General features: G+C 42.7%; 2 protein-coding genes across 2 annotated transcripts; one reads left to right on the top strand and one right to left on the bottom strand.

The window, feature by feature from the left end:
• Positions 1-5,069: 5,069 nt before the first annotated feature.
• LSM3 (LSM3 homolog, U6 small nuclear RNA and mRNA degradation associated) lies at positions 5,070-8,495 on the bottom strand. The gene is made up of 4 exons (XM_063164307.1): positions 8,446-8,495; positions 6,916-7,026; positions 5,774-5,869; positions 5,070-5,481 (listed from the first exon to the last, which is right to left on the bottom strand). The coding sequence occupies exons 1-4, from the start codon at positions 8,464-8,466 to the stop codon at positions 5,401-5,403; spliced, it is 309 nt and encodes a 102-aa protein (XP_063020377.1). The 5' UTR covers positions 8,467-8,495; the 3' UTR covers positions 5,070-5,400.
• A 57-nt stretch (positions 8,496-8,552) lies between these two features.
• Positions 8,553-17,969, top strand: XPC (XPC complex subunit, DNA damage recognition and repair factor). The gene is made up of 16 exons (XM_063164800.1): positions 8,553-8,685; positions 9,318-9,519; positions 9,712-9,845; positions 10,108-10,231; positions 10,734-10,818; positions 11,297-11,454; positions 11,646-11,766; positions 11,956-12,045; positions 12,460-13,386; positions 13,852-14,012; positions 14,251-14,332; positions 14,768-14,902; positions 15,391-15,560; positions 15,756-15,849; positions 16,057-16,146; positions 16,698-17,969. The coding sequence occupies exons 1-16, from the start codon at positions 8,583-8,585 to the stop codon at positions 16,905-16,907; spliced, it is 2,886 nt and encodes a 961-aa protein (XP_063020870.1). The 5' UTR covers positions 8,553-8,582; the 3' UTR covers positions 16,908-17,969.
• Positions 17,970-18,138: the final 169 nt, after the last annotated feature.

The raw sequence follows: 18,138 nt of genomic DNA, 5'->3' as shown, positions 1-18,138 counted from the left end.
GAAAGTTGTTGAGAATTTTGTTCAACTTAACTACAGTGTATCCTCCTGGGCTGCAGTGGAGCTTTGGATCTCTTGCCTTTTATGAGCAGCACGTCAGTCAACAAGAATTTAGCTTGGAGGAATGCATTACAAATGTAGAACAAATCAAATTAGCTCTCAGATGTTATCTGTTGATATCTCGTTTCTTCCTCAGGCTCCTAACCACTGGAACACATCTGGGCAGTTGGGGGAGGCAACTGTTTTACTAAAAAGTACTAAATATAGGTGCTATAGAACAAATTACAACATGCTGCATTGCCACTCCACCTCCAGCACAGGATGAATTGGGAACAGTTACCTGCTGGAAAAAGATAATTCAGTCAGCTAACGTGTCACGTTTACAGCATAAAAAGGCAACTTAATCATTGCAATTATGTGCTAAGGATGAGTGACAAAGTCATCTGTTGCAGCAGTTTTTTAAAGAAATCAAGATTTGGAGCACCATTTACTTGTTTCAAATTTTCCCTGCTCAAAATTTGAAGGCACTTGAACAATTCAATAATGCATTCCATAAAGAAAACTACAGGATTTATCCTTAATATCCTACATACTTTAACATAAATTCAGAGCAGCATTTTTTCTTCTTTTTAAATGGAAATAGTTTGCTTACCTGAAAGTTCTTGTGATGGCCCAAGAATAGACTGGGAAAGGAATTATATGAGTTGCTTGGTCAAAGTTTTACACACCATTTCACCCTGATCAGCATTAAGTGATGAGCTCCAGTGACACACACACTTGATGCCATGATGTGCATGCACCAGACTGGAGGTTTTACTGCCCAACACTTCAGTGGATTCAAGAAGAGCAAACGAAAATTTACTGTAGCAGCAGTGCCACAACTGTGAGTTCTGTTAGGTAGCAATTAGACTACGAATCACATAATAAACTGTGCTGTTGATAGCAAAGGCTTTTGCAGCCTCTCTTACCCACAAAGATGATAATTTTTCTGTGCCATAGCTGAGTGCTGTGAGAAAGGAACAGGAGTAAGTTGCCTGCAGCACTAAGGTTTCCTTTAGAGGCTAAAATTGATCCACTATTGCAGAAGAGTTTAGGAAATTCCAGCTTTGGCTTGTTTAAAGCTCCTGGTGAAAGTTCCCTGCTCAAATCACCCAGAAACAGGCTAGAGGACTACATCATCTACTGCAGGCACTGACATGGGCTTTGGGTGACATGAACCAACAGACTGAGACCCAAGACCACCATGCTTAGCCAGCCCAGGTGTGTAAAACATAAGTCCTTATCAGAAAATTATTTAAATAACTGATTCTAAAAATCTAGAGCAATTTTCATTATTAAAACCACAGAGAAAGTCGCAAAATATTCCTCCATTTGAATATCCTGATGCCTTCCATGTGCACCTTGAGAAAGCAAATATTAACGTTTACCATGTGCCACCCAGAGGAAAGCTTTGCTAAATCCCCTCTTTGTGGTCAGTCATTACCCAGCCCTTGTGCAGTGCTTTCTGCAGCAGCCTGTCCACCCAGCCAGACAGCGAGCACGCCTGCCTCGTCCCCTGCTGGTGCAGGCAATCACATCATAAACTGATCAAATGCCATTGTACAACTCAATAGGCTTTTTGGACTAAGTTTCCAAAATTTGGGAGTGGGCCTTTCTTCCATTCAAACTAATTTGGGCAACAATGAAAATACTCACTCATGAACAAGGCTTCTGACTGCATCTTTTTCCGTCAGTGGTTCTTGTTTTCCGCTCCAACCCACATCATCTATTCTCTTCCTTCCACCCATTCTTCCCCCCCAAAAAGGCTGGCTTGGACACTGTGCTTCAGTTTTCTGCAGAACTTTCTATTTTTCTTTCCCATTCTTTTTGTTTAGCATATGAAAGGAGCTTCCTGTTTAGAAACATGGGAGTCCTACACCCTCATAATGATGTATTCAGCCCATCAGTGATCTTGGCATGAATGCCTTAAAACCTTAATAAGTCTGATGGGATTTTCTGTACATGTCATCATCATCATCATCAGTTCAAAAAACAATGCACAGCATTTGTCATCTTGCACTGAATCTGCTCCCTTCCCAGTCCTCTGGTTCTAGTAAGGGAAATCTAGTAAGAAGACTTGCTAGTTTCTTTCTCTTAAGTATTTCAGATGATAGATTTCCAATGAAATCTACAGAACATAAACAGAAGCACCAAGAGGAGAAAGTGCTGTTGCAGAATTCCCAACATGGTCAATACTGTCCTGCTTTTCCAGCCCTGAATCCCTGCAGCAGCCTGCCAATGCTCACACTGCTCAGGGCTTACTACAACTGTAATGTCCAAATCCTGGGCTTGTCCTGTGCTAGGGAATAGGAATGAAACATATAATGTAATCCCTGTTCAACTTTTAAAAAAACCAAACAAAACACGTTCCCTCAAACCCTACATGGCCTAGAACATAATTATATCTTGTTCAAATACGTAGGATGGATTCAAAATCTAATTTCATGGGTCAAAAAAAAAAGGCAGCAGCAGTGGTGACTTGAAATAAACTGAAATATTTGTCTCTTCAGGAGGTTAATGTACAGACACACCTAAGTGCAGGCAGTTCCCCTCTGCTGAATTTGAGCAGCAGTGGAGTTCTCCAGTGAAGGCAGTGGACAGCACTTGAATCAGTGGGTGCAGCAGCAGCCACCTTGTGAACCAACACAAGGGCTGTTCTTCTCCAAGCAGGGCTCAGCAGCACAGTGGCCAACCTCAGTTTATTCTGTATGGTGCAATTCTTCAGCTAATTCTTCTCTGAGAGAAGCTGCCAGCCTGGAGCTCGTGCATCTTAACCTCTGACAAAGGCACATGCACTGCTTCACTTTAACTCTTGTGGGGACTTGCTCTGTGCCTACATAAACATCAAAACATATTTTGATTTTTACTTCTGGGTGAGCAGCAGAGTTAATTTAAAACTGTCGGCAAGTGTCATCCCAATTAAAAACAAATGACTAATTGGACAAGTACAGGGCCTGTTGACACAGGCTACAAATATTAAAGCCAACAAAGCTTGAATTTGAGGAAAAGCAGCACCATCTAGTGCCCTGCAGTAGTCAGATCCAAAAATCAATTTCACAAGCCCACAGAGAAATTTCAAGATAGCAAACACTCACAAAAACAGCAGGACACCAGAGGTTTAACTCTATCAGCACTCCTGATAAAAGGAATTGTATAGTAATAGTCTTGTTAAAAAAGAGCTCCCAAGAGCGAGATGTTTTCAGGAAGAACAGAAATTCTTTAAGGAAAAACTAAAAAATTATTCTGTCATCTATAAAAAAGATGCAGTCCAAAGGCTAGAACTTACCAGAAGGCTACAAGTGTCTAAAAAGCTGCTAGAAATAAAAAGCCAAGCTTCAAGATGTTCAGTAATATTAAAAGTTCTAGCAGACTGAAAACATAAGACAATATGAAGAGGCCTTGAGATTTGAGAAACCTTGAGAAAATATAAAATGAAAATTAACATAAATTATTTTTCAAACTCATCAGGAATAGATATCTTGACAAATGGTTAATACAGCAAACATATGATCAAAAAGTAGGAAGAACAATATGAAAGAGACCAGACTGCAAAAAACTTTTGAAATGCTTTGGATTTTTAAAACTTTATTTGGGAGGGTTTGCTGTTTGGTTTTTTCAGGAGTTCATTTAGGGTGATGTTCTTCTGTTGTTTTCTTGTTTTGGTGGGGGTTTGTTTGTTTGGGAAAGGATGTTTGTTTCTTTCTTTTTTTTTTTTTTTTTAATCCACATTTATGATGGAGAGACTTGGACTGGCTCCTGCTCCAGACAGCTCATTTCAAATCAGAGGATCAAGGATGCTACTGGTCACTTAAGTAACACAAAACAATAACAGATCTTTATCATTAGGCAGTAAATACCCAAGAAATCAATTAGACAATAACTGAGCTGCCAACCACCACGATCTCTCACTTAAAAAGTAGCAAGTAACAAAAGAGATAATTTTTAATGAGTTTTCCAGAGATTTATGTAGGTGAGCTGACTTTTCCACTGTGCTGATATCCTGTCATATAAAAATATTGTACATACAGATAACTGTGTTATGCTGGCAAATGTGGCTCAGGTAAAGGGTATGTGTGGGACTCACATCCATTGTCATTCTCAGACTCTACCAGTGTTATTAACAGATATGAATTCTAAAATTGATTAAGGTAGAAATTCCTGATTTGACAGCATTTTGAGTATCATGTCAGTCCTCCAATACAAAAATTCAAGTATAAGAAGGAATGGAGAAAAAAAATTATTGGCAGACCTTGAATTCCTCAGCACTGCCTCAAGCTACAGCCTTTTATGAAGATTTCTAACTGTAGGAGAAAGTGCCAGAGTAAGCTGCTTTTGCTAACCCTACAGAGAACCTAAATAATTAAGTTGAAATCAAAAGTCAAGCTTTGTAGGAAGTGGAGACCTACATCTCTCATATAACTCTAAAACATAATTATAGCAGAATGTCCTTTTTTCATACAAGAAGGAAAGTAAACTGCAAACAAGGTGGGCATGAGAAAGTATGCATTAAAAAAGAGCTTTGTTCAGGTCCTAGTGCACCTTCACTACAGATAATTTATGAGCATCCTTAGGCATCCAGCAGAATTTCATGTCTTCAAGAGCTGAAACATGGTACAAACAGTGGGAAATGAATGCAGCAGGCAACTCAACAGCATGTGAGCAACAACCTCAGTCTCTACTTATGGCCTTGCAAACTGCAACTGTTAACAAAGCCACAATGAAAATATCTGAAAACATTGCACTGAAGCCCATCTTCATCTTAGGTGGAAGATTCATATAAACACCATTTCCCTACAATGAGGATACACATCACAAATTTGAACACAGAGCCATAAATCACATTGATTGATGTAGTGTTGTCTCCAAAACCAGTAATCTGCAAGACTTGGGTATTAGTAAGGACAGAAGTTAAAACACCCCACTGAAGATATTGCTTTCTTTGACTGTGAGGCTGATACTATAATCTAATAAAGCACTAGCTCTAAGGAAGAACACAGACCCCCACCAACACAAAAAACATGACAAATCAAACCTCAAAGACAAACCAAAATTTATTTAAAACAACAAAAAAAAGACAGTGCTACCGCCAAGATAGAAAAAAAAATAGGGATTCTTTTACTGAATGTGACAAGGAATGCAATTTACAGCAGTTTACATTAATTCTGAGATCAAGTGGGGTTTTACACTGCTTCAATTGAAATGTACTTTCTGCAAGACAAACTGGTTCCCCTTCCCCTCCCCTTTTCAAAAGAACTGACAAAAATATCCTATAAAAAACATTTACAGAATTTTGAGACATGATTGAAACATGAACCACTGTCCAAAAGTCTGGAACTTTCCAAGAAGGTTAAGTCCTTTGTTGCTTCAACCAACCCTCAGTGGAGGAGCTACAAGCACAACGCCATCCCCTCTGACAAAGAGCATGGGAATATTCCTCTTGGTAGACTGTGAAGAAGGAAAGAGAAGTTTACATTTACAAAGCATTCATGTCATAAAAACACACCTGAAACAACTCCAACAAACACTCAATGTTCTGGCAAGCTAAAGAGATCAAAACAATTAACACCAAGTCTCTAGATGTCCTGTGTACTTCCATAACAGTTTGTCCAAATCCTGTTAGAGCTTGGTTCAAAAAACAGTCAGCAATAACTACTTTAACAATATAACACAGTGTAGTTTTAAATAAAAAAAAAAAAAAAAACTGTGAGGATAAATTAACTCCTTTTTTAGTCCTTACTTTATAAATCTCTTCATAGGTTTCTTCATCAATTTCTATTGTAGTCACAGTTTCTTCCACATCACCCAAAATCATATTTAAGTGCTGATCATATGCCTGTAGAAATTAAGTTTAGTTTACTATATTTTCCAAACTTCAAACATGAGTTTTTTTAAAATGAGAATTTTAGCAGGACTCTCAGACATAAACAGTTTAGTCTGACCAAAACACAGCACTATCAGTTCTAGTTACAACTCAACACAAACATAAACAAATGAGAACTCTGCAGCAGGAAAAAGAATGCATGACATTTACATTTACTGAAACACCTGCAGGAAACAGCTCTGAAGCATTCTGTGAGAGCACTTACAAGACCTCAGAGACAAACAGACTTTGTTAACACTAAAGCAGCTCCACACTGCTGCCAGTCCAGCCTCCTGGAATTGATTTCCTGGGGCAACTTACAGGGTATGAAAGCTGCTTCTCATACAGTGCTACAAAACCTTGAACACATGTCCCAAAATCCTTACAAAAATACATTGCAAACTACATGTGTCCCTCATGGATCCCTCATTATCTTTGTGTTTCCAAAGGAGATGAGGCCCAGTTAACTCATGGGATAACTGGTTCTCTTCCCCAGCAGAGCACAGCACTCTGACTTAACAGAAAGCAAGAATCTGAGAACCCAGCTGAGCACCTGTCCCATCACACCTCCCAGGGTGTGCCTTCAGGGATTCTTGTATGATAATGATGACCTCAGTCTAGAAGAGGCCTCAGGGTACATCACATGAAGAGGCCTGCAGCATTATTGCTTATTTCACAGAGAAACAGAAGCCAAAAGCAGTGAAATCAGTTGCTTGGTATCATTCAGGAGATAAGAAAAACAAAATACATCTCTTGAGTTTCTCAGGAAGCAGTTAACAGCTGACAAAGTACTGACGAAATGAGATTTTTTTCACCAATCACATTACAGTTATGGCAACTAAGACAATTCTTAAGCTACTTCCTCCAACCACTTCTGCATTTTCAAGCATGAAATGCAATTACTCATGTTTAAAATTATTTTTTTCAACAACCAGTGGAATATTACAGGTAAATTTGTTTAACAGCCTGCCCAGTGCTTAGCTGAATGAGCATGACAACGTTGTTAAAGTTTTACTTACATGTAATCTGCCTCTAAGCTCTCTGTCATTCCTCATTTTGACATAGATTCGCTCATCTAGACTGAGTCTGATGAGATCAAGTGGCTCCTCTACAGTATTTGTTGTTTGTTGCTAAAAAAAAAAAATAAACAAAAGCATTATTTGTACAGAAGAAGCTGGTGAACTTTTCCATTCCTCAATTTTTGTGAGACACAGAAAACAAAGGAGTGAAAACACAGGTGCAAATACTTCAAATCATTCCATCACATCCTGGTGAACCTGAGTGCTGCTGATTTACCACTCCACTGACACTTACCAGCCCTGAGCAATGTGAGTCAAAAGATTTCAGCTGTCTGCAGCAAATCATTCCTCACACACAGGGGGACTGAACGAGATGATCCTTAGGGTCCCTTCTAACACAATCCATTTTCTAACTCTGTGAACCCTTTTTCCTACCAGCAGCCACAGTTTACACTGCAGGAACCAGCAGCACAGCTGTGCCATGGCACGGTGCAGCTGAACCAGCCAAAACCATGCTGACAGTGGTGCCAGCACAGGGCAGTACCCGGGTGATAAAAATGGGAGCAGGCTCTCGGTACTAAAGTGATTTCAGCTTTTATTATAAGCAAAAGAAAAGCCTAAAGCAAGGGGGCCCGTGGGCCGAGCAGGAGCGTTCCTGTCAAGGGTGCTGCAGCGCCGGCGCTGGGGCTTCTTTTCAGCAGCGATGTCCCAGATGGAGAGGCACACATTCAGCGGGTCAGAAGCCCCTTTTTGTCCTGTTTTTTGTCCCTTTGGGTTGATTTCTTTTTGATTCTTCATTTGCATGAAGGTTTAAGGCGGTTGATTAGCCCATTACAGTTCTGTCCAGGCTGGCTCATTTCGCTTGGGGGGTGCTGCATTTTACTGAGGCACGTTGAGTACCCTATTTCTTATAACTACTCTTTTAACCTCTTTTACCACGACCAAACTAACAGTACGTGCTTAACGACCTATTAACTATTTTGCAACAGCTTCTAAGCTATTTTTAACACGGGCACACACTCAGAGGTTCTCAGGCACCCTGCCCCGCACATTCCCCGCTGCCGAGCCCTCGCTGGGCCGCACAGCAGCCAGGCCGGGCCCCGAGGCTGCCGTGAAACCCCAACACACAGCGGCCTGAGGCCCCGTGGTGCGAGAAAGGCGCACTGCGAGGATCACAACTAAAAAAGGGTGAGGACCTCCTCCAGATCTTCCATATGTCATATATATCCCATATTTCCGTTCTAGCTACCCCCGTCCTTCAGAACCCAGCGCATTGCCCTCGGCAGCTTTTCCCCTTTCCCCCCCGGGCAGTGCCCGGGGTCAGCGGGCCCGCAGCGAGCCCTGCCCGCGCCCCGGCAGCGACACAAGCCCCACGGCCGAACGGGAATTTCCCCTCGCACGGGAAGCGCTCCCGGGGCCGCGCCTCACGGGGGACCCGGCCGTGCCCTGCCCGGCCCGGCCCAGCCGCGCCGCCCGGAGCTGCCTCCCCTGCAGCCGCAGAAAAAGCTGAAAGCGCCGAGAGCCGCTCACCTGGTCCACCTCATCCGCCATCTTTCAAACCACCTCCCGTGCCCGCCCGCGAGACTTTATGGCCCGGCCCCTTCCCCTTCCCTTCCCTCCCCTCCGTAGAGCGGGGCTGGGCCGGAGCTGCCCGAGCCTGCAGCGCCATGGCCAGAAAGCGCCGAGCATCGCCGCGGCCCGCGGCCGCCAAAAAGAGGCGCTCCGGGAGGCTGCCAAAGGAGGAGAAGGAGGAGCAGGAGGAGGAGGAGGGTGAGTGCGGTAGGGAGGTCGTGGCGGGCCGGAGCTGCGCCACCGCCGCCTCTCGGGCCGCTCCGGCCGCGGGGTGGGGGACAGCGGGGACAGCGGGGACAGCGCACCTCGGGAAGGACGGCACGCCGGGCTGGAGAGCGGCTGTTATCGGCTGGGTTATCGGCTGGGTTATCGGCTGGGTTATCGGCTGGGTTATCGGCTGTGTTTGTTATCTGTGGTGGGATCAGTGCCCCAGATCCTGGGCGTTAAACCCGTTTGAGGCGGCCCCGCACGTTGCAAAGGCTGAGCAGCCCGTGCAGGGTTGTTTCATCTCGGCCGCGCTCTCCTGAGCAGAGTCACGCCGTGATAAGTTGTTGCGAGTGGCAGGCACGATGCTTGGTTTTCTGCCGACTCCATCGGTAGGACTACAGGAGTCTTTAAGTACCTCTTGTGAGTTACGTAAGTATTTCCCTCCAGATAGTCTCACTGTTCACATCCCGCCTATTTGTAAACAATGACATCTTCAGCATTGAGAGTGCTCTCGTTCTTCTGAAGCTGCCTCTAATGAAGTCCCTGGAGATGTTGTTTCAGTTTGCCATGGAGATGAAACTCCATCCTTTAACATTAATCTTAATTTCTTTTGTCACGTGCAGATGATTTTGAAGAGAAAAAGCCCAGTATAAAAAAGACCTCAAAAGCTCCAGCTAGGAAAAAGGGAGATGATTGTGGTACTGAAGTTTCCAACTCAGCAAAAACTTCCAAACCTTCAAAACGAGAAGAGGCAAAATCACAAGTAAAAGAAAGTAAAAAGAATGCTAGAAATAAAGAGAATTGTATCAAAGAGGAAACATGCAGGTGAATTTTTTTATCATTCAAGTCTATAAGACCTTTTTGTTATAATTATTTCTTTCTGTGATTTGATTGTCAAATACTCAGTCTGTTGTTACTGATGCAGAGGTCATGCTTGATTTATTTCCCTATTTTTAGTCTTTGATAAACAAGCACCTCTGTTTCCTGATGCTACCACTGTTTTGATGATTTCAACAGTGACTCACTGAAGCATCCTCAGAAGGAGATGAAATTAGAGACAGAATCTCCTGTTAAAAAAGAGATGGATGAAGACAATACTGACAACGATGATGATGATGATGAAAGTGAAGATGAGTGGGAGGATGTGGAAGGTAATAATTGCATATTTTTTCATGTTAAGCACTTTTAAAGTGCTTGTGATTCTTCAACAGCAGGTGTCCAGCATCCCACAGTTATTTCAAATAACTTAGCACACACAATGTTATGGAACATCCAAGAGCTCACAGTTACTGGATGTGTTCTATTTAAACTTGTTTGAACACTTGAGAAGGAAAACATAGGTTTTATCCAATCATCAGTCTTCCCTGGTAATCTATTCCATGGTTACTTATAATTTAATATTTTATTTTACAGAACTTCAGGAACCTGCTACAGATAAGTTAGAAGAAGCTGCTGCTCTTCCATCAGTGGGGCTGCCAAGCAATCCTGTCGAGATAGAGATTGAAACCCCAGAGCAGGCGAAGAAAAGAGAGAGGAGGTAAGAACAGGGAGGTGGTGGAGGGCTGCTAAAGGCTGAAGTTAAAAATACTCCAAGTCTTGACTGTCACTGACTTGCTGTGTTCAGGTGAAAATCTCCACTTGGTGCAGACCATTGAGTTGGAGTGATGGAGGGCTGTGGGATGAAGAACAGTTTACACACTGACAGCTCTACCAAAAATCTTCAGTGGAAGTTGGCAGGAATGGAGGAGGCTTTTCAGCTTCCTTGAAAATCAAGTGTATAACTCCATTGTGTTTTACTGTCTCCATTTCCCTGAAGGGACAGCAGGAGATCTCTGCAAGGAGAGCTATGGGTGAATGACATTGTGTTACTGCAAACCCTTAACAGCCTGTTAACTTAGCCTGTCACTAAACCTTTCCTTAAGTGTGCACAGAAGATTGTCTGGGATGGATTCTCTTTGGGAACTGACCCAGTTCAGGAATCAAGAAAGGCAGGTCCACAGAAATCCCATAACATCCCTTTATTTTGTAATCTTCTGCAGAGAAAAAAGAAAGGCTGAGTTTGAGATGTACCTTCGGAGAATGATGAAACGTTTCAGCAAGGAGGTTCGTGAGGACACACACAAGGTATTTGTCACAGTGAAGCATGGCAGGGAAGAAATTGAGCATAAAGGTGTCTGAACTGATTTGTAATCAAAAGAAACTAATTTTTATAAAATAGTTAGAATGGCTAGAAGCGAAAAAATAAAGAATCTGTAGTCCTGACAGATGCTCATTAAGCTTCCTCTTAAACTGTGAATTGGAAACACCAGTGCCTGTGTTAGTAAAATTCTGCCTCAAAGAATATGTGAGTAGGATGTATATTTCTCCATAGAGGGATATCTTCTCATTCTGTTGGGATTAAACTGCCAGATGTGTAGAGCAGGAGACACTTGCAAAAACTTCAGTGCTTTGCTGTCTTCTGAAGACAGCACTGAGAGTGCTTAGGAGGCTTCATTGTCACCTCTGTTAAAAGGAGCAGTGAAATATTCTTTGCTTTACCATGGGCAGTAGTTCCAATAAGGAAAATCTCTTGCGAACTCACTTTTAAATTCTTCTCTCTCAGGTTCACTTGCTGTGTTTATTGGCAAATGGTTTCTACAGGAACAGGATCTGCAGCCAGCCAGATCTCCTCGCCATCGCTCTGTCCATCGTCCCCGCACGCTTCACCCAGGTGCCTGCAGGCCAAGTGGGCCTTGTCTACCTTTCCAACCTGGTGAAATGGTAAAACTCCCTTCTGATGGCATGTAGAGCAAGGGTTCAGGGAGAAGGGTAACTGTAACTAGCAAAAGGGTTTTTTAAATTTTGTGTACAAGGGTGAGCGGGGCTGTCCTTTTTAGAGAAGGAGAGGGTGACCTCAAGTTTAAGAGTACAGTCACAAACACTGGATAATAAGCAGGTGTCTTGTATTTCAGGTTTGTTGGAACCTTCACTGTCAATGATGAGCTTTCCACTGAAAAAGGAGAGCCCCTTCAGTCAACACTGGAGAGGAGGTTTGCCATCTATGCTGCACAGGATGAGGAGGAGCTTGTTCATGTAAGAGACTGGGAAGTGCAGGGTTGGTTAGTTGGTGAGTTTGGATGCTGTGTCATACACAAAGTGGTGGGAGGAGTGGATTTGAAGAAAGCAGATTGGGGACTTAAGTGATTCTGCAGCTTTTTATTTTTATTGTATTTTTATCTCGAGATCTCCTGTGATTAAATGACAATTTAAATTGTTTTGCAGATATTTTTAATTATTCTGCGAGCTTTACAACTGCTGTGTCGCCTCGTGCTGTCTTTTCAGCCTATTCCTCTCAAGGAGACAAGACCAAAGGTAGTTTTTGTTGTTTGTGTGGAATAAGGAATAGGTCACTGATTTAGTAGGATTAAAAAAACTTTCTGGCTATTATAGCTTACAGTGAATCACTTACTGCATGAACCAAGGTTCTGTCTACATTGCAGAAAGTGCACACCCTTAATTTTTAATTTTCTTCTTCAAAAAAGCCATTAATTTCTGTGTTTCAGCAAAGATTTCTTAACGTTTCAGTGGGTTTACATTTCTTTAAAACTTACATGGCAACTCTTGCTGCATGAGTACACCTCTCTGCAGCCTGTTGCCTGAAGTTTTCAAATGAATTGACTGTGTCTGCCAACCTTAGATCTGCATGAACCTTGGGCTGATTTCAGTCTTTTTTTTACCATATTCTTAGCTGTGGTGATAAAAGTGACCTGGCCTGTTTCCCTGCAGGGAAAGAGCTCATCCAAGAGGCTGTCTCACAGCAGCACCTCTGAGGGACAGGAGAGTTTTGCCACAACACCCAAAGCTGTGGCAAAAGCGTGCCCCTGCAAAAAAGCCAAGCAGGATGAGAAATCCTCAGAGAGCAAAGAAAACAACAAGGAGCCAAAGAAACCCAAAACTGCCCAGACCAAAAGGACACAAAAGTCAAAGCTGACTAAAGGTAGCCAGGAGCAGAAGGAATCAAAGAATGAGAGCAGTCCAGCAGAAAAAGATGTGCCAGTCAGGCCCAAGAATGACCGCCGGAGACGAGTGGCCTCCAAAGTGTGTTACAAGGAAGAGAGTGGAAGTGATGAGGGCAGTGCTTCGGACTTTGAGCTTTCAGAGGAGGAGAGTGATGTCTCTGATGAGGATTTTGAAAGTGTCCCTAAGAGGAGGAGAAGCTCACAGGCCTCCCAGAATTTAAAACTGACAGCTGTGAAAAGGTCAAAAACTGAGACTTCAGAAACAAGGCAATCAGAAAATTTGTGTGGAGCTAAGTCAGCAAAAAGTACAACTCCAGCCTTGCCTCAAGCAAAGAAGAAGAGAAACAAAATCATTTCTAGTGATGAGGATGAAGGACAGCAGGAAGTGAGGAAAGCCATGGGCACAGACCAGTGGCTGGAGGTTTTCCTTGAGCCTGAGGACAAGTGGGTTTGTGTAGACTGTGTTCATGGCAATGTGGGCCAGCCCCAGCTGTGCTTTGCACATGCCACAAAGCCACTTTTCTACGTTGTGGGGTTTGACAACGATGGGAGTGTCAGGGATGTGACACAAAGATATGACCCAGTGTGGATGACCTCAACAAGGAAGAGCCGTGTGGACCCAGAGTGGTGGGAAGAGACACTGCAGCCCTATGAAAGTCCCTCTGTGGAGAGAGACAAGAAGGAAGAAAATGAGGTAAATGGCAGTAGGTTGTTCAGGGCATGTAGTGCCAGGAGTCCAGTCCCTGGATCCTCATTCAGGCAAAAAGCATTAGAAGTCTCTTTCCATGAGGAAGGAGGTTTGTATTTGAACTTGAAATGTTGAGATTGAATATAAGGGAACATGCAGTGGTAAACTGAAATAATATGAAATGACGGAGGTTGTTCAGACAAGTTTGCATAGCAGAAGTACTGCACAGCTTGTGCTGGAAACTTACTAGTGAAGTTTGTGTGGTGTTTAGCATTACTCTTCTCAGAGATAGTTTTTGAAGTACATAGGTCAGGGTACCCATCTAAGTACTTATTTGCAGCAAGAGTGTTTTGGTCTGTTGGCTCCTCTGCTAAGTTTCTGGCGTTTTTTTTTCTTTTGATTCATTCTTATTTTCTTACAGAGGGTGGTGAAAAAGTTGTGAAATTACTCTTTTCTGTATAATTCTTACAGTTTCAAGTGAAGCTTCAAGATCAACCTCTACCAACAGCAATTGGAGAGTACAAAAACCACCCTCTCTATGCACTGAAGAGGCACCTCTTGAAATTCCAGGCCATCTATCCTGAGACAGCTGCTATCTTGGGGTACTGCAGGGGAGAGGCTGTCTACTCCAGGTGAGTGAGTTAAATATCACATGCATCTGTGATCTTTGTAACTGGAGAGCTAATTTGCATGATGGTATCAGCAGTAGTCTCAGGCCTCATGCATAAACAGGTGAGGCACTTAGCTGCTCTGACAGCATTTGTGTATCATTAAGATACAGTTTTTTTATTATTCCTAATATAAGTTTATTGTGGATCTGTTAGGGATGACTTGAAAACTCTTACATTTGCTTCTTTCTGGCCTTTTCAGAGACTGTATACACACGCTGCACTCCAGGGACACTTGGCTGAAGCAAGCTCGAGTGGTGAGGATTGGAGAAGTGCCTTACAAGGTAAGAGGGTTTGACTTCCTCCTGTGCAATCCATCTGCCCTCTAAAGCTCAACCTCAGTTCTGTTTTAGTTTTTGTTGTCTTTAGATTTCACACGTGCTTGCATGGTTTGTGGTAGCTGTACTGTCTGCCTGCTGTGCCTGCAGTTCCTACATCCTGCCCAAAGCCCAGCTTTGTTTTTTTCCCACCCCAAGGGTATCTGGCAGAACTGCTGCCTTTTCACTTTCTCCAGAGGCATCCCAGTGTTTTATGTGCACTGCTGGATCTCTGCCTGTTGCTTACAGGTGCCAAGAGTTGTCATTTATAGGCAATGGATATTGAAGCTAGGAAAAATAGCATTTCTCCTCTCCCAGAACCTTCTCCTTTGGTGTCCTAGGAAAACCTGAAACCACTGCCAGCTTCTTGTGATGTTCCAGGCCTGGCTGTTGTATTTGCAGATGGTGAAAGGATTTTCCAACCGGGCGAGGAAGGCGCGCCTGGCAGAGCCGGCCAACCGGGACCGGGAGGACCTGGCGCTGTTCGGCCGCTGGCAGACAGAGGAGTATCAGCCTCCCATAGCAGTGGATGGAAAGGTAGCTGGGAAAGCAGAGGGCTGCTGCTAAAGGAAGGGGTTTGTGTGGAGCTCTGGGCTTTGTTGATCCAGAAGTTGTACGTTTCAGACGTGAGATCAGTCAGTAATATCTGGATTCGGGATTAAGAGTTCAGAGGTGAATGTTCACAGGAGGAAATAGTCAAAACTTTACTGAGGCTTTCTCTCACAAGTACTCACTTGAAAGGTTGTGATTGCAGACTGCTAAAGTCAACATTTTGTTGATCTGATCTTCCTAGCCCATGTTTTGCCTTGCTAATTCTCTGCATTACAGCCTGAGTAGCAAAGCTTGGGCAGAGGACATTGCTAGGAGATAACCGTGCAGCTAAAATCTACCTTGTCATGTGAATATTGATTGAGTACTGGAGTGAATACTCTCAGGAGGGGAGAGTCCCTGAGTTGCAGCAGGTATTTTCACCTCTCTCCAGAAAGCAGGATTATCACCATCTCTCTTTAATCTTGCCATAACAGGTTCCTCGGAATGAATATGGAAATGTGTATCTCTTCTTGCCATCCATGTTACCTGTGGGCTGTGTGCAGCTAAAACTGCCAAACCTCAACAGAGTGGCACGGAAGTTGAACATTGACTGTGCTCAAGCCATCACTGGATTTGATTTTCATGGAGGCTACTCACACCCAGTGTATGTAAAAGCTGCTTTGTTGCACCTGTCGGATGTTGATGTCCTGCAGAATTTGTGTATCTTGTGTTAAAGGGAACATGGGAGCTGTTGTAGATCCTTTGAGACAGACAGTAGCTTTTGGGCTGGGTCAGCAGACATTTGCTCCCTTTCTTTTGCCTTCTTACAGCTGACAGAGGATTGTGTTCTCCTTCCTAGTACTGATGGCTATGTGGTGTGTGAGGAGTATAAAGAGGTCCTTGTTGCTGCCTGGGAGAATGAACAAGCAGAAATAGAAAAGAAGGAGAAGGAGGTGAGAATTATTTTTGCAGCTTCCTTACTGTTACAAAGTAAATTTCACTGAAAGTGGGCAGTCAAACAGAGTGGGCTGTGTAAGCAACAAGCACGAGGCTTTTTTGATGACAGTTTAAAAATCCTAAAGCTTTCCTATTCTGTGTCCATAGATACATTGAAACTCACAGTAGTAAATTTTTCCCTTTCCCATAACAATCCCCCACAGAAACGTGAGAAAAGAGCTCTGGGGAATTGGAAGCTGCTGACAAAAGGACTTCTCATCAGAGAGAGACTGAAGCAACGCTACTCCATCAAGGTATCCTGCATTTCTATTAGTAATTTCTTTTTCTACCGGTTATTTTAACTGTAGAATAAAATTTCCAGACTGTAGTTGCTCAAAAGTCTTCAGCTAGTCAAAAAAGCTAGGCCAGAAGTTCAGTGTGGTCATGTTCATCAAAGATTTGTTACTGTTTAAAAAGGAATAAATGCTTTTAATTTTATTACTGTTTTCTGTTTTGTCATGCATCTTCCTAGATTTATTCCTCTATGCTAAGCATGTAGCTAACAGATGGAGAGTAGGGCACTTTTTCTTTTAGCTAGATGTTTTAGTTCTTAAATTTTTTTGCAAGAAGATGAAAAGCCTGATCTTTTAAAAACAGATTGGTTTATTCTTCTGTTGTCAAAAATGCTTGTGTTGCAAGAATGTTTAGTGATGAGAAATATAAGCATTTTGGGTGGAAAGTCCAAACCAGAGCAACCAACTTCTTGTAAGGCCACTCAGTGTCACTGTGACCAAAGACAAGCCCTTTTAGAAAGGGGCAGTGATTTTTAGAGTGACTTTCTGATTTTCACACCTGTTTTTTCCAGACTGAGCCATCAGCACCTGAGACAGAGAAAGGAGGGGGATTCTCCTCTGATGAAGAAGGAGCTCCGAGCTCAGAGAGCACAGTGGGGAACACAGCCATGTACTGGCCCCAGAACCGCCAGCTGGAGAAACAAGAAGAGATAAAAACCAAAAAGAGCAAGCGAGAAAAGAGAGGAGAAGCAGCTCAGTTGTTCCCTTTTGAGAAATTGTGATCACAAGCTTTTCTTTGGTGTTCTCAGGTGCAGGAAACATAGTCATTATAAAAGTATCCTTTACCAGTTAGGGCCTTGGGTTCTTCCTCTGCACTTGTATTTCTGAGCAGGCAGGGACCAACCTAATTCAGTGTCCAGTTTCCTTTGAGATCACAGGTATCACTTGGGTATCAGATTCTTCCTTTTGTCCTTGGACCTTGCACCTCCCAAGATCACTTTGCTTTGTTGGGGTTTTTGCTCTCTTTTGTATCACTCAGCACTAATAGTTGAGTTTCCTGAGGCACTCCTGTCATCAGCAGTCTCATTTCCCATTTTTCTTGTTTTTATTTTTCCTGCTTGCTCAGAACTGAAGCATCCAGCTGCTTTTTATGTCTGCAGAGAGGTGGCCAAAGGAATGCTGATGCCTGCTTTGATCCATAGCTTACCCAAATCAGTGGTGAGGTAGAGTTCTGGCCTGTCTCAAGGGGGAAACACTTCCTTTGAGATCTAAAACAAACCTCGAAAATCAGAATGTGGAAGAATTAGTATTTTCTAAAGAGTACTTACATTACAAAATGCAAGTTTGGCTTTTGAGCCTGCCATCTTTATTTGCTCTCAGAAATCTTGTGCTGTGGAAGGGAGAAGCCCTGTCCTTATTACCAGCTTAGGCTTCAATATGTCTTCTTAAGCAATTTGAATATATATATATTTGCTTCTGTTGCTTATCAAGATCCTTTTCTGGAGCAAAACACATAAAACTGGCTAAATCTCACTGATGGAACAAAATTCACTAGAACCACAGAATTCTTGTGATCCAATACCATAGCGTTAAAAATCTGTTGAGAGAGGAATATTAAATCTACATAAGCTTTTATTGCACTTTTGTAGTAGAAATACTGATCTGTCTTTGGCAGTATGTATCTAAAGACCACTGACACAGTCTCTTCAAAAATGGAGGGGAAAATAATTTAGACATTGTCACAGAGTAGGAGATGTAAGAAAATGGCTTTCATGTAACTATGTTCAGAAGAAAATCTATTTTTGTACTGTATTTGTAGATCAAAATAAAGTTTGGAAAAAATAGTATGTTGTCTGTTTTTGGAATACACAGGTAACTCCCAGTTTCCTTAAAATACAAGGGGCTGTAACAGTCAGGTTGAACCGTTATATTTTTCCAATTATCTTAGAGAGGCAAGGAAGTGACTTGACTTCTTTGGTCAGTAATGGGGAATAAATCCATGTCAGGCTGGCA

The sequence above is a fragment of the Melospiza melodia genome, chromosome 10 (genome assembly GCF_035770615.1).
Source record: "Melospiza melodia melodia isolate bMelMel2 chromosome 10, bMelMel2.pri, whole genome shotgun sequence".
NCBI classification, from domain to species: domain Eukaryota; kingdom Metazoa; phylum Chordata; class Aves; order Passeriformes; family Passerellidae; genus Melospiza; species Melospiza melodia.
The sequence above is the reverse complement of the archived record's forward strand: the minus strand, read 5'-3'. Positions and strand labels throughout refer to the sequence as shown.